This window comes from Zea mays, chromosome 2 (assembly GCF_902167145.1).
Source record: "Zea mays cultivar B73 chromosome 2, Zm-B73-REFERENCE-NAM-5.0, whole genome shotgun sequence".
Classification (NCBI taxonomy): Eukaryota; Viridiplantae; Streptophyta; class Magnoliopsida; order Poales; family Poaceae; genus Zea; species Zea mays.
This window is the reverse complement of record NC_050097.1, coordinates 178,425,379-178,440,103: the sequence shown is the minus strand read 5'-3', so window position 1 is coordinate 178,440,103 and position 14,725 is coordinate 178,425,379. Positions and strand designations below refer to the sequence as shown.

Below are 14,725 nucleotides of genomic sequence, written 5' to 3'. Positions count from 1 at the left end.
AGAGTTAGCTAAATTGGTTCTTGTGGGAGAGAAACTTTTCTCGAGTTCGTTGTGCTTGTGTGCTCATCAGAGCACGCGCGCGCGCGATCGAGAATATGCCAAAAAGATGAGGCGTTACAATCATGCATGCGCGATGCGAACAACAGCGCGCGGTCTAGCTAGCTGCTGGTGCCCTAGCAATGTTGAGGTTGTTGTTACAGGTCTCAAAAGCTGAAGGATCGATCATCAGCTCTAGAGCTTGCACACTGTACTTCCCCCCACCAGGCCGGTCATGACGACTGACCCTGCAGTGCATTGCCTGCTGCCGGACGAAGCTTCCTCAGGCGAGCTAGCTAGCTAGCTGCTTGCACCGTTAGCTTGTGATTTCCTGATTCCCACAGGGCGGGGCCGGCGGTGAGATTGACGTCGATCGGGATATATACTCAGAAGTTTGAGTCCCACCGCCCACCTCAAAGTTTGTTAGCCTGGTTCCCTTGATGGCTATGCCTCATCAGACGGTCGGTAGGGATAGATAGGAATTAATTAACAACAAGGCGTGCCTGCTTGCATGAGCATTGAGCATCACACACATCACACACTCATCCGATAGAGATGATGTGCGTGGTGACAAGCCGGCCTATGGAAAGCAGCAGCAATGCAAATTGGCTCATTCGTCTGCACGCACGCACCTTGGCTTGGCTCTTGTCTTACAAGCTTTAGCTAGCTCGCTAGGGATTCTATATAGTAGTCCCCTTGCACTACCACCTATATATGCTGCATTGTCATTGTGTGATACCTGCTACCACCGGCCACCAGCTCTATAAATTGGTGCAACTATTGGCTGCCCCCATCATATCGATCAGCTCTTGCAACCTTATCTCCATTGCATTGCATTGCATTAGTAGAGGGAGATCCATGGCCAGAGAAATGGAGAAGGCAAAGAAGGCCGCATCTTCCCCTAAGGTTAGAGCGGCTCTAGCTAGAAGAAGCAAATTAAGATAGATAGATAGCTAGATATGATGCGTTGATTTGTACATCCATGCTTATTGATGATTGAGAGATAGAACTGCATGACCAAGATCTATCCTTCTGCTTATATATGTGCATGCATTTCTAGTTCCAGCCATCTCTTCAGGTTGAAACATATGCATGCACACGTACGCTGCTTCTTACGTACGTACGTACTTTTGATTGTTTTTATTTTGTAAAACATTACCATGATCATCAAGTGGGGATTTTTTTATGACAACATCAAGTGGAGTTGAAGAGTGACTAGCTCGTTTATACACGCGCGCGCGTGCACAAACACACACACACACACATGCATGCATATTTTGTTGCTTGGCCGTCCTTTTACTTGCACGCACGTACGCATGGCTTTTATTTGTACGTTACTTTCAAGTTAGTTAAAGGCTTCCGAGACAAGGAGTAAGTAAATAAAATAATTTAATTTACATTATATTAAGCAAGTAGTGGCATATATATATTCTTTGCCTCCCTATTTCAATCTTTAATTAATTAGTTTGCATATATACCTCAGTTATTAGCTTGACTACATGCCATCATTAAATGAAGTAGTACCAGCAAGATTGTTGGTCTTAATAATTTGCATTAAGCATCAGGAGCTCCATTAATATATTACCATCATTTGGATTATTATTCACCTAAGTTAATTTGATTTTTATCTACATGCATGATTTATTTGTTTACTCCAGAGCTCAACAATTAGTACTGGTCCCAAGAGCCCGGTGAGGAATGGAGGAGGATCGTCTCCCCCTCATAAGAAAAACACTACTACTACCGAGGTATGTATGAAGTAATAAATAAGTATAACGATGATTATGATAACATGATAAGGACGATTTGGGGTTGGATAATATGTAAATAATAGATGCACCCTGCAGAGCGGTATTACATCCTTCATCCAAAACAAACTAGCTAGTGAAGAGCGAGTGTCGTTCTTAATTAATTTACGGTCAGAGTTTGGTATTCTCACACGATATATATAATTAATATATAGTGTGTGGTTTTAATTAGTTTCTTCAAAAGGAAAAGAAATCCCAAACATGTCCAACAATAGTAATGTGTCGATGTAGATATATATCACTAAACAATACGTAGTATTTTATATATAGTGCTAAAATTAATAGTGATCAGTGAAGAAACATATATGAATTGAACCACATATATGTGACTGTACAATGTTTCTTTCTAGCTAGATACTAGTAGACACTATACGTAATAAAGAACCACATATGTGTCCCTCGCACTGAAATGTTAGCTCATCATACACATTCGTCACTATTTAATTTCTTGGATATATATAATTTTCAAAAATAATATGATTAATTTATTAGATGCTATCCAAAAAGAATATGTGTATGGTGTGTGGGTACTTTTCAAGAGCCGACGCTAGCTAATTAATTAGTTTATGTATCCAGATATGGTCAAACTGGGTAGATGCATGGGATGGGACAGATACCATGCTTACTTGCTTTTAGCAGTTTCGTTATTATTTGGGTCCTTTGTTCTGTACAATGGTCCACAGAAATATATATATATATATATAGGCAATAATTTAAATTTATTGTGTAATAGTAATAATATTATTCGCGCAAAACTGCAACATATATACAGGCACGTGGACGGAAACATGAGCAGCAAAACGTTCGAAAAGGAGGAGACACGTTGTCTCATGACGAGAGCAAACCACGCCGTTCCTCATCAACTGCGGCACAAACCTCACCCAAGGTTGTTCACCACCTACGTACATGCATAAATCGCGCGCGCGGTTGAATAATATATATATATATATATATATATATATATATAATCTTAAAGCAATTAATTAATAAATATAATCTCATCAGAGATCACCGAGACACGAACAACCCCTGAGCTACAACAGGCTCCACACTGAGGAGAGAGCAATAAGGCGAGCTGGCTACAATTATCAGGTTAATCTTACGCGCCGTTCTGATCTTCATCAATTTAAAGCCAAAGAAATTGACTAACTAGCTTGTGAGGGCCGGGGGGCTTGCTGCTTAATTAATTCCAGGTTGCAAGCAAGATAAATACCCAGGAAATCATTCGCAGATTTGAAGAGAAGCTTGCACAGGTACGAGTAAATATATTATATATACTCATATCATATGGCTGCTAGCTACCTACCAATTAATGCATGCAAATGGAGTTCTTATTATCTCCGTTCTCGAATATTTATCGTCCACTAGTTTATTTTTAACTAAACAGTGATAAATAAAAAAAGGAGAGATAATTTTTTTTAACATAAAAGTAAAATTTGTGTGTGCATCTATCTATGCAGTTGATGGAGGAGCGCGAGATAAAGCTGATGAGGAAGGATATGGTTCCCAAGGCCCAACTGATGCCAGCATTTGACAAGCCATTCCACCCACAAAGGCATGCAAATCCCATCTCTCTCTCTCTCCCTCTGAATATCTCTCTCTATATACACTGTATATTGCATATATATGGTATATATGAAACGATTCAAATCAGTCAGTTATTGTTGCATCCAATTATTAGCGCCTATATATTTAATACTAAGGGTAAAAATGAGTACACCAGCAAAATCGAGTGCACCACCATAAAATACCCATTTAACTTATTGGATTATTCAGGTCGACGAGGCCTCTGACGGTGCCAAAGGAGCCGAGTTTCCTGAGGCTGAAATGCTGCATCGGTGGGGAGTTCCATCGCCATTTTTGCTACAATGGAGCCAACAACAAGGCCATCAAGTCGTAGTCCATACATAATACATGCATGCAGAGAGATATACACACATGTGCCTCCCTACACTACAGTAACCGGAAACAAGCCGAGTGTCTGAAGCTACAATACCGATCAGCATTCTTTTTGCCGCCGCCGTTGCATACGTTTCCAACAGAACTACTGTATAACCCACGCAATCCATGCATATATACATAGAAGTTGCACATGTACGCACAAATTTTTCACGTACGTAGCACACACAGATGTGGTTAATCGCATGCTGATGATGTAATTAAATTTCGCCTGCCGTTCCCCCACTTCTTTTTCTTTGTCTTTTACATTTTCCATCCCTCTAGGTTAAGTTCTCTTTTCCTCATTTAGCTAGCTTGTTCCATGCATGTATATTTTTGCTGGCATAAATAAAAAGCTTTCATATATATATATATATATATATATATATATATATATATATATATATATATATATATATATATATATATATATATATATATATATATATATATATATATATATATATATATATATATATATATATATATATATATATATATATATATATATATATATATATATATGACTAGGTATGTGCCCGTACGTTGCAATGGAAGTAAAAAAAGTTAGTATAAAACATAAATACAGAACAACAAACATCACTATAATATAAAAAAAATAAAAAATAAACAACAATAAATATGTCGTGAATTGTAATCAACATCTCATGCTGGTACACACAGTCATCAAAGTGGAGTTGAATATCCCGAATTGCTTGGTTTACTCGGTCCATCACAGAAGGGATCATCAGCTACTGCCAATATAATGAACTTCAAAATCATTAGAAAATTTTGCCTCGCCACTTGGTCCGTCAACATGCCCTCCTGTGCCTGGTTCCCCCCATCAATCCCCCTAAGAATCAAAACCCAATATGTCAGGCACAAAGGAACTTTTTCTTTACAAGAGATTAGACAAGAGAGAAGTATGCATAATGATTGCAGAAACGTCTAAATCTATACTACCTATTAAGACTCTAAGGGGTAGGCTGCCTCTGACATGTTCTGCCTTCCAGCGATCTGGACCGTCCAATACGCCATAAAGTCCCTCTGTCGTCCGATGTGTGCGCCCTCTTCCCCGATGCACACCTGCTCGCGATCCCTGTTTTGCCTCCCCTATTCGGATCCAAAACCCTAAGCGGCGGCGGCGCGGTGCCCGCAGCCTGGATCCCAAGTCCTGCTCCCCCTGTCAAGCAGTCGTTCCTCCACTATGCTTACCTATCCCACGCCGCGTCAGCCTCCTTGTCCGCCCTCCCGCTCCCCCGGGGACCGTTGGTCGTCGCTTTCCAGGGGCCTCGACGTGCCCAACCTGACGAAGCGATGCGGGAGGTTCGTCTCTACCACGCCCTGCCCCAGGCGCTTCGACCTCCGCCTTCACATCCATCGCGAGCACGAGGCGGGCAAGACGGAGTCGTCGTCGAGCTCACCGTGCACAGCCGTCGTCGCAATTCTGAGATGTTTCGTATCCCCAACCAAAAGCCTTTGCCGCCGCGAGACCTGTTCGTGCTTCGCTCCTCCTCATCCTCTCCTCCGCACGAGCGTCACACAGCAACCGCTCCCTCTCCAGCAACGCCCCTGCCCTTCCTCGGTCCTCGCACGTGTTTGGATCTCCTCGCCTCACACGCTACACCTTCTCTCACACGCAGCTGTCGCACCGTCGACCCCAACCATTGCCGCACGGAGGTCCGCCTTGGGCCTCCACGATGCTCCCTACACGCAGTGGAGGGGCGCCAACTTCCTTGCCACGGGGGAGCACAACGGACACGGTGGAGGGCGCCCCAGTCTGCGCCCCGCGGCCGGACCACGGAGGAAGGCAGCCAATGACACAGTGGTGAGCTGCAGCTTGTTCCCCTCCTATTGTTCGCTCCATCTCTTTCTCAAGTTTTCCGAAATCCCTAACCCTAAATTTCCTCTCTATCTATGCAATCCCAGTCCTGGTCATCGGACCACAGAGGAACGACCAGGAGCTCGGCAACCCGGTCCCCAAGATGCAGTCGCGCACCTCCCATCTTCGATCCCAAAACGCTGCCACGCTTCCAACTTCCCTCCCCACTCCTTCCCATGCTACCTCTGGAGTCTGGATTTGACCTTGTGTGTGTTTAGGTGTGTTACAGGAGCCCATCCTGTTCCTGAAGCCGACCTCGTCGTTCCTCCACGCTGGCGTGGCCACCGTCGCCGTCGAGATCCCAGAGCCACTCAAGTCTCTACACCACAAGGTCGAGCTCGTCGTAGTCATCTCCTGGCGTGGGCGTGACGTTCCTGAGGCGTCTGCCATGGACTTCGTCAGAGGTAATTTGAGAATTGCATCACAACGATGGAGCCTTTGTCACATATGTTTGTGCTCTATGTTCTCATTGAAATGTTAACCTGAGATAATCAACGATGAACCAATCGTGAGATAATTAGGCTTTGTATTCTCGTTATGGAGAAAAGTTTGTGTGATTGCAGTGCCAAAGTGTACTAAAAAACCTTTGGTTTCATTTTTCAGAAAGGTTCATTTGGTGTGTTAGCTCTTTTTGTCATTTGGTGTGTCCTGCCTGCGCGTTTTACCTTAGATTTTTTAGTTCAATATATGTGATGCTTGTCCAACCGAATGGAATGGATAGCATCATATATGACTTGTAATCTTGATTTCTCCATTTTCCTTGGCAATGACTGTGCTGATTTTAACATAAGGTAGTTTGAAGATTTTTCTCTATAATTACAGATTTCAAGATTGATTTACACAAACTCTGGTCTTGCGATCTTGGCTTTAACTTCAAGCATTGTTCGTCTACTCTAGAAATGGCCACTCAATGATCGGAATTCTGGAAAGGTGAGACTTGTTTCTTATGTACATATAGATGTGCATAAATAGTGTTCAGATAGCTCATCTTCTTTACATGTCAAAGGCGAAAATTTTGTGTAGATTGTTACTAAATTGTTCAATTTTGCTATTCATCAATCTTATAGGCAACCACAAGTGTATCTCCCACTCTATGGCAACCAACAAGTGGCATTTTGATGACTAATGACACGACTGACAATAATCTTTAAGAAGTTGTTCACTACTTTGCTTTGTCAAAGAATGATTCATATGTCATGTCTGCTTCTGGAGGAAAAATCTCTTTGTTCAACATGATGACTTTCAAGGTTGGGTTTATACTTCACTCTTTTCAGCAATTCTTCGCCCATGCAAGTATAGTAATAACTCTATACATATTTGTTGCATGCCAATTACCAATCTCTAAGTTGGTTTTCAAAGGGAATAGAGAGCCCACCCAGGATAATCTAAGGCTGCCAGAAATTAAGGGAAAGTTTGACCCATCTAAGGCTGCTGCCCTTGGGCTTAGGCCTGGTCCCAAGTACCGTGAACTTCAAGTTGGGAATTCTATACAGTCTGATCAATTTGATGAAATGGTTAGTCATGAATAAAACAATTTTTATTATGTTTGTTATCCTTTTGTAGTACCTTCTCTTTTTGTATGAGGCTTTTGCCATCTAGGAGACCAACAATGCCCGCAATTATATGTTCTGGGCTTTTTCCTATGATAGCATATGTTGTGATAAACAACGGTTGATAATTACTCTCTCTATATATATTTCCATTTTGTTAGGCTGGAATTAACAGTTCAACTCACTTTTTCCTTCGCAGCATCGAGAAAGCTCCATGTCCTTTAAGACCATGGATGATGGCCAAGTTCTTTATGTTGTAAGTGCATAGCAGAATGTCTTGAAATGTTCGTATGCAATGCCCTGTTTAATATCTGGTTATCTAATCACCCCTGCTATCATATGCTATGATATCTTTCAAGTTCGCAAGTGATTCCATGCTTATACACCTACTGATACAAAACTAGCATCAGTAACATTTAGAGGAAGATATGATATTGTTCTCCCCATACAATGGGATGGATCTAACTGTTTCCTGTTTTAGACACTTTATTTTTTGTGTTCCTTTCCATGATCAATAAAGTGTTGCAAAATAATGCATAATGTATTTTTTATGAACACTACAGCTTACTGTTGAAATTGCTTAAGTGTTGCGAGCAACCAGTGATTATTCCATAACTTTGTCATAGCAGGGTTAGTCATTGCTAAAGTGCTCCGGAGCCTGCAGTCCATGTACGAGCTGGAGTCTGTCGGCAGCGTCAGTGGAGGGTGAGGTTAAATATCGACGAGGAGCGGATCGACCTGCATGTGAGGGATGAGTTGTCTGACCTCAAGGAGACTGACAATTTTGTTCTTTGGAATTGGACTTAATTTGCTAAAACTATTCAAATTAACGAGAATAATTTATTTTATAAACTACCGTGTTCTGTATTCAATTTTTATCCTTTGCGTGATACCTGCCCACCTTCTTTAAGTTACTTGTTTGTATAGTTGGTGTATGTTAAAAAATTGTAGAGCCTATATGAGATAGTTGTCGTTGGTTCAAAGGTGAAGAAATACTCTACATGTATCTCTACAACATATGTACCATATGTTCACTTGATATTAGATTTATTTTTATAGATATCAAATATCGGGCATTGTACTATTAATTATAGCATGGTTTCCCTTGTTCTCAAATGTGGTTTCTTGCTTGCATTCCACAATTTAACTTAAATTTTATGCTACAAGCATCTTGTTTTGTTGTTTTTGTTGACACGTGTGTGATTTGAAAAATAAATGTCATGTGTTGTGCTTCCATGCATCCTCTAGAACAGTGTAATAGATTACTATGCCTTTTCTATGATACTTTTTATCTATTTTTTTAATATTTATATGAATTTAGTAATTTTCTTTTTAGTTTCCATACGGAAGTATGGGCACATACATATATATTTTTAAGGTACATAAACCTATTTAACATTTAAAAAATGCTAACAAGAGTATAAAATAATGACAATTAGTCATTCTATTATATTTCTGGACCTGCAATTGGATGTTGATGTTATGTTCTTGCCATAAAGTCCAATGTATCGTGCTAGCTGTACACTGATCTGTAACAGGTGATCGACTGACTCGAGAATTTGCCGACGCTTGAAGAAGGACCTAATGTGAGCTTTTACATACTTGATGAACAGCTTGAGCTCTTGAGCAAGGTGGGGGTATTTTTGTATCCACTGGTCGTGGTTTTGTTGGCTATTACTAATCGTGTGCAGATGGCCCCATTCACCTCTACCAACAGGTGTTGAATGCAGGGGATGACATGATTGGTGTTGAGTGCTTAGAAGAAGATTCTGATGGCAAGGTTCTATTTGTTTGAGGTTGCTTCACCATTCCCCAAAGCACATTGCATCTTGTTTTATTATTTCTTTGATTACCGTCGTCGAGGCCGCTGTAGTTCGCGCAGACAACAGCCATCTTGAAGGTCAGCTGCTTGTTTTTTCGTCTCCCGTTTTCGATTGCTCGTTCACAGTAAAACTGCAAACTTGGCTCAATTTCATATTTTTGCTTTGCTCATGAGTTATGGATATATCCTATTAGAATGATTACTGTTGTGAATGTGCAAGGTAGGGAACACTTCGTAGCGTCCACAATAACTGTAGCTGCTCACTACTGCCACCACAATAATGCTTTTTAGACTGCCATTACACGGTGGAGAGTTGCTATGTTTTTTATGGAGCATTTCTGCAAAATGCAACTTCTAACCAGCTTTAGATGACCCATAAGACTCATCAATTGGATTCGTTGTGAGGATCAAGTTAGATTTTCCCCACTGGTGGTACTTGCAGTCACAGGAAAGCAATAAGCTAGATGATCCATCATGCCTGCTCTTTCTAGGATATTCCATCTAATCATGGCTCCCATTCCTTATCTCTACTACACCATATGTACGGACCGTGGGTGTCCACAGCCTCACCATGCCCCCGCTCCTAGCCACGCGCGCGCCGTCGCCCATATGTCCGCGGCGCGCAAATCCAGCCCTGCCTCATCTGCAGTCCCCACAACACGCTCCTTCCCCGCGGCGCCAAGACCCCGCTACGACTCGTCGCCCCTACCCCGTTGCCCCCATCCCATTTGCATGCGCTCGTGGCTTCAGCCCCCGCCCCCGCGCCGGCACCCGAGCTCCATCCTCACTGCCTTAAAGCCATTTGCGTATGCCTCCGACCTCCCCGAGGGCGCGCACAAGCGCTACACCAAGTTCTTGTCCGTCCGCCGTCAAGCGCGGCAAGGTCGAGAACGTGCACTTCTCCAAGGACGGTAGTCGGCTCCAGCTCACGGTCGTCGACGGCCACCGTGCCACCGTTGTGGCTCTCAACGACTCGGACCTGATCGACATCCTCGCTACGAGATCTACGTTCTCCTCATTCCCTTATCCTCCCCACCTCTGTCACCGTCGTCCGTTGGACGCCCCCCGACACGCCATCCCTCAACGACACGACGACGACGACCGCCGTCCGCTCCGCCTCGCTGTGGGGGACAGCCACGGCTACATCGCCGTCAGGGACGCTTGCGCACGGGCTGTGCTCCACTGGCTCAACCTCAACAAGGCACACGACATCGCGCGCGGACTCTAGGGGCGCGGTGCAGGACCTGTGTTGGGTCCACCATGGCTCCGGCGGCTGCGACCAAGAGGTGCACGAATCTGGTCTGCGGCGCGCCGCCGCCGTTAGTGGTGGGGCGGGTGGGGATTGGAGGAAGGGTTGGCCGCTGCGATCTGGAGGCTTTGCCCTGCTCTGCAATAAGTGAAGGTACGACACTCCTCCTCGCTGCCCGCTCTCGTGTCTGACTCCTATGCACCATCGACACCTAGATTGGATGGATGAATTGGAATTGGTTCATGTCGTTCTGATTTGGTTCCGTCGCATCTGGAGGCCTGGAGTAGGTGAGTAGATGGCTGGAGGGGCACGAGCAGCTGGAAGTCCAAAAATGACAAGGGATCTATCTTCACAAAAAGTGCTCCCGCCTGCTCTGGCCATCTACTGCGGTATTGCCCCTCCATCGCCCGCACGCGGCACGCGCCGTGCTGTTGCCGCCATCGCCCCGCCCCAGTAGCCCCTGGCATCTATCTTCACATTTGCCTATTTTTTTAGCTAATGAGCAGGTGCTGCGTGTTCTTCGCATCGCTAGGAAAGACGACCAAGCAGGTACACCGTTCTTGCACGTCTTCATTTCTTTTAGGCGCCTGAATCTTCTCTGTTTGTGTTATGTTTTTTCCCTTATGGTGCATAGACACTATGATTCCTATGCACTGACACTTTAAATGAGTGCTTGCTATTGCAGAACACAAAATAATCATAAAGCCTGACTTCATTGCTGATAATCTAGGCATTGCTGGTTATTATTTTGATTTTACAATAGGTATCTCATGACAGATTTATTGAGATTGACAGTTAACAATGCTCTCCCCCATTGTCTTGAACAAATCTATGGTGGCAGTAGTAAATACGATCAGCACGTCAGTCTCCTGGTTGAGCTTTTGTTCAAAATGTGTTTCTTATTTTGTGTGCTTTTGGCTTCTATTTATTTGTATCCTCTGTCTCAACTCTCACTAATAGAATCTATGCCTCAAGGGCAATGGCAGTCCATGAATCAAAAACATCGAGTCAATGTAGCTGAATAGAAAATGAACCAGTTCTCTCGATAGTGATCCATGCACAAGGTTGTACTCAGAAGGCGGGCTGGCGCGTCATCATTGATGAGTGTGCGGCGCAAGATCTTGCTCCGGATGACGCCCACCGTCCGCCGCATGATGCTGGCCATCCAAGGACCATAGGTCTTCTAGCTGTTTATTTGGGGCATACTGTTTATTTGTACAAATCTGGTTGCAATCTTGGGACACATGCAAAAATATAGGAGTGTTTATTTGTGTTACAATCACAATCTCATAGTTACCACCAGTCAGCAAATTACTGCTATTTTGTTCACTTGGTACTGTTGTTTTGGTACTGCGATGAAGCCAGTGTTTAATTGTTGTGTATGTATACCTTCGGTTTGGGATTTATAGAAGTATTATTTAGAAAATGATTGCAGTGTTACAGTAATGGTTACACAATCTGGTTTACCTGACCCTGGCTAATCATTAGTGGGGCAAGCAATTGATATAGATGTGAAAATCCCAGTCACTAACCACGCATACTCATAAGATCGCATCGCCCTGCACCCACATAGCACAGATCGCCATATATGTTGGATGAATACATTTCTCTGGTTACTGACTGCGATTTTCACAACTATATCAAACTGGTTAGCTTCTCATGATGGAATGCAAAAAATATCTCTGTCTCATTCTTTGGTTATTGCTGCTTTGGTCCGTACAACCAGTTAGCTCCATAGTTTGGTAATGTTGTTTTGGTCTATAAAAGCCTTTTGTCACTTGATACTACAGTTTTGGTACTGCTAAATAATATCTACTTAACATGCCATTAATTTGGATCTCCATCCCAAACCGCAAGGACCATTCTGTTTGTTCAACCGACATGCTCTGCGCAGTTAGCAACTTTAGTCTTGAATGTTTCAGATTTGCTTTTCGTGATCTTCATGCCTATTAATTAGAAATGGTCAGTTGTGTAATTAGTTACGAATATGTTTTTCTAACTTGTTTGCGAAACATAAATCCCTCTACAGGTTCTGGCAGAAAGAAGGCCCATGTGATCTTGAAGAACAATACCTTGAACAGCAAAATCGAAGGTAACTTGTGATGAACAACTACTCATATTTTCTTTATTGTTCTGAGCAGATATCACACCACACAATAAATCATCTTGCTCCACATGGATGCACAATAAATCATCTTACTCCACATGGATGCACAATAAATCATCTTACTCCACATGGATGCACAATAAATCATCTTACTCCACATGGTTGTTCTCTCCGAAAAATATGAGTAATGCTATCTCAGTCTATATATAATAATAGGGATCACCGTGAATTAAAAGATGAGTAGTGATCATGTCAGTTAAATGCTCATCATGTTTCTTAGGCTTTCTTATTTATATCTACATCTGTGTGAATTTTTTGTACTATAAATTTGTGCCTTCTCTTGCAAATTAATGCACAAAAAGGTGCTAACTTGCCCCCATATTTTTTGGTGCCATGAACAGACTTCGCTTGCTGCAATTCCTGTGCTGTTTGGCTCCACAAAAGGAGCAGAGGTGTGGTGAGCAACTGAGCATGCCTTCAATTACCAGCAATCTATTTAAAGTAAATGTTCATTACTCGGTTCCCTTGTTAGCTGTATTGTACAAGTGTTTCAAACTGTACACAATGCTTATAAATATTTTTGCTCCTTTCATTACTCGACTACTTTGTTACCAGGAATCTGGATGTTTCAACTATATACCTAATCATTGACCATTTCTAAATGAATGCACTTGCTAGAAAATTATTTGTTCCTCGTGTTTTTCTTCTCATCCTGCCTGTTGGAATATTGCAGCTGATCACTCTTAAAAAACTGATGGGTCCTGGTGTGAGTGGCAGAGCTATTGGATAGGATCACCCTGAGGGCACTCAACATCACCACTGTTGTACAGAAGTAGGCCAATTGACATATGCACTTTGTTCATTTATGTTGGTCGATTCTACCCGGTTTAAAGAGACTAAAATGTGGCCGTTGTTGCTGGTATTAGAGCTTAATCACATCTTGGTTATTCAAGATAAATATAGTGATCAACTGTGACATGTTTATAAGATAAATATAGCCTGTTACTGAACAAATACAATGGATTCAACTTCAGTCAAGACCAATATACATTGGATTTAGCTTCAGTCAAGACCAGATTGCTTCATATCCATGCTGGCCCTATGATCCTGTAACATTATTTCCACATTGAAAATTGAAAATGATAGTATTAGTGTATTACTATTGTACATTGTTTTATCTACATGTTTTTTGTTTTGCAAATAAAAAAACCTTGTGCTGCAGTTTACCGTGATTTTGATGGTCTAACTTATTTAATACATAATGTAAGCTTTTGTTAGGTAAGTACTCCAAGTTAAGTGATTTCTCATCTTCATGACTACAGAAACCAAAAAGTACGACTAGGTTTCTGTGATCAGAATGTCTTCGTTTCTATACTCCTAGATCACTTGAATAAATGTGACAATTGCTAAGCTTTTTGACAACGACTTTATTTGTCTATCATTAAAAATTCTATATTGACTCTTTACAAGTAATTTGTGCAATATTGATAATGTTTACCACACTTATTTTGCATATCACATTGATGCTTGTCTTTTCGTATCTATATTTCATACAATTTTTTTACTTCCGTAGCAACGCACGGGCACATAACTAGTACATGGATAAGGGAGAAGTATGCAGTCATTTAGGAATAAAATGGTTAACTAAAAATGCAGTCATTTGCTCCTCATATTTTCTCTGTTCAGCAGATGGACAGGGGCTCACCATTCCACTCCTTGAGGCACTTGCGCAGCGATGTCTTCCTCAAATGAGCGCTTGAAGTACTCGTGATAATCATCCTACATACCAACTCCACATGAAGTAGCATCTCCAGTACGATGAACAAGGTACAAAAATTTAGGCAACAACTACATCAAGAAACTGAAGGCAAAAAACACAGGAGCATCTAAAACAATTGCTTGGCACTTACTCCCTGTGCATAAATCTTCCTGGACCCTTCCAACTGCGACATCTCCAGATCATGGGTGTTCACTAACTCCTACACCTCCGATGTGCTCGAAATACTCCTCGAAATATTCAAAAAATTGATCGGTTACTTATCAAATGGAGAAGCAGTAGATAATGCAGAGCAAAATAAAAAAACCTGAGCTCTGTTTGTGTTCCTCTTGGTGAGGAAGAGCCCGAGCCGCTACGATCGCATACCTAGTGAATCCCAACACCATACAACCATGACAAAAGTGTTAAGTAGACCTCCTAGTGAATCCCAACACCATACAACCATGACAAAAGTGTTAAGTAGACCTCAGAACAACACCACAAGGAAACCACACGTGAGAATAGCAAACCACAAAACTACAACTACAACCCAGTCAAGACTCCTGTCGTCAACCTA

At 42.2% G+C, this 14,725-nt stretch overlaps 2 protein-coding genes across 2 annotated transcripts; both read left to right on the top strand.

Moving 5' to 3' along the window:
• The first annotated feature begins 551 nt into the window (after positions 1-551).
• Positions 552-4,150, top strand: LOC103647358 (uncharacterized). The gene is made up of 7 exons (XM_008671900.4): positions 552-942; positions 1,695-1,784; positions 2,617-2,730; positions 2,850-2,936; positions 3,038-3,097; positions 3,305-3,399; positions 3,621-4,150. The coding sequence occupies exons 1-7, from the start codon at positions 751-753 to the stop codon at positions 3,742-3,744; spliced, it is 762 nt and encodes a 253-aa protein (XP_008670122.1). The 5' UTR covers positions 552-750; the 3' UTR covers positions 3,745-4,150.
• Positions 4,151-4,313: 163 nt separating this feature from the next.
• LOC109944044 (uncharacterized) lies at positions 4,314-6,288 on the top strand. Its single transcript, XM_020548484.1, has 2 exons — positions 4,314-5,610; positions 5,712-6,288. Exons 1-2 carry the CDS (start codon positions 4,990-4,992, stop codon positions 5,880-5,882), a joined length of 792 nt encoding a protein of 263 aa, XP_020404073.1. The 5' UTR covers positions 4,314-4,989; the 3' UTR covers positions 5,883-6,288.
• Positions 6,289-14,725: the final 8,437 nt, after the last annotated feature.

Coding starts and splice junctions, on each gene's coding strand:
- LOC103647358 (XM_008671900.4), top strand. CDS start 751: ATGCTGCATTGTCATTGTGTGATACCTGCTACCACCGGCCACCAGCTC. Junction 3,098..3,304: donor TTGAAGAGAAGCTTGCACAG/GTACGAGTAAAT, acceptor CTATCTATGCAG/TTGATGGAGGAGCGCGAGAT. Junction 3,400..3,620: donor AAGCCATTCCACCCACAAAG/GCATGCAAATCC, acceptor TGGATTATTCAG/GTCGACGAGGCCTCTGACGG.
- LOC109944044 (XM_020548484.1), top strand. CDS start 4,990: ATGCTTACCTATCCCACGCCGCGTCAGCCTCCTTGTCCGCCCTCCCGC. Junction 5,611..5,711: donor AGGCAGCCAATGACACAGTG/GTGAGCTGCAGC, acceptor ATGCAATCCCAG/TCCTGGTCATCGGACCACAG.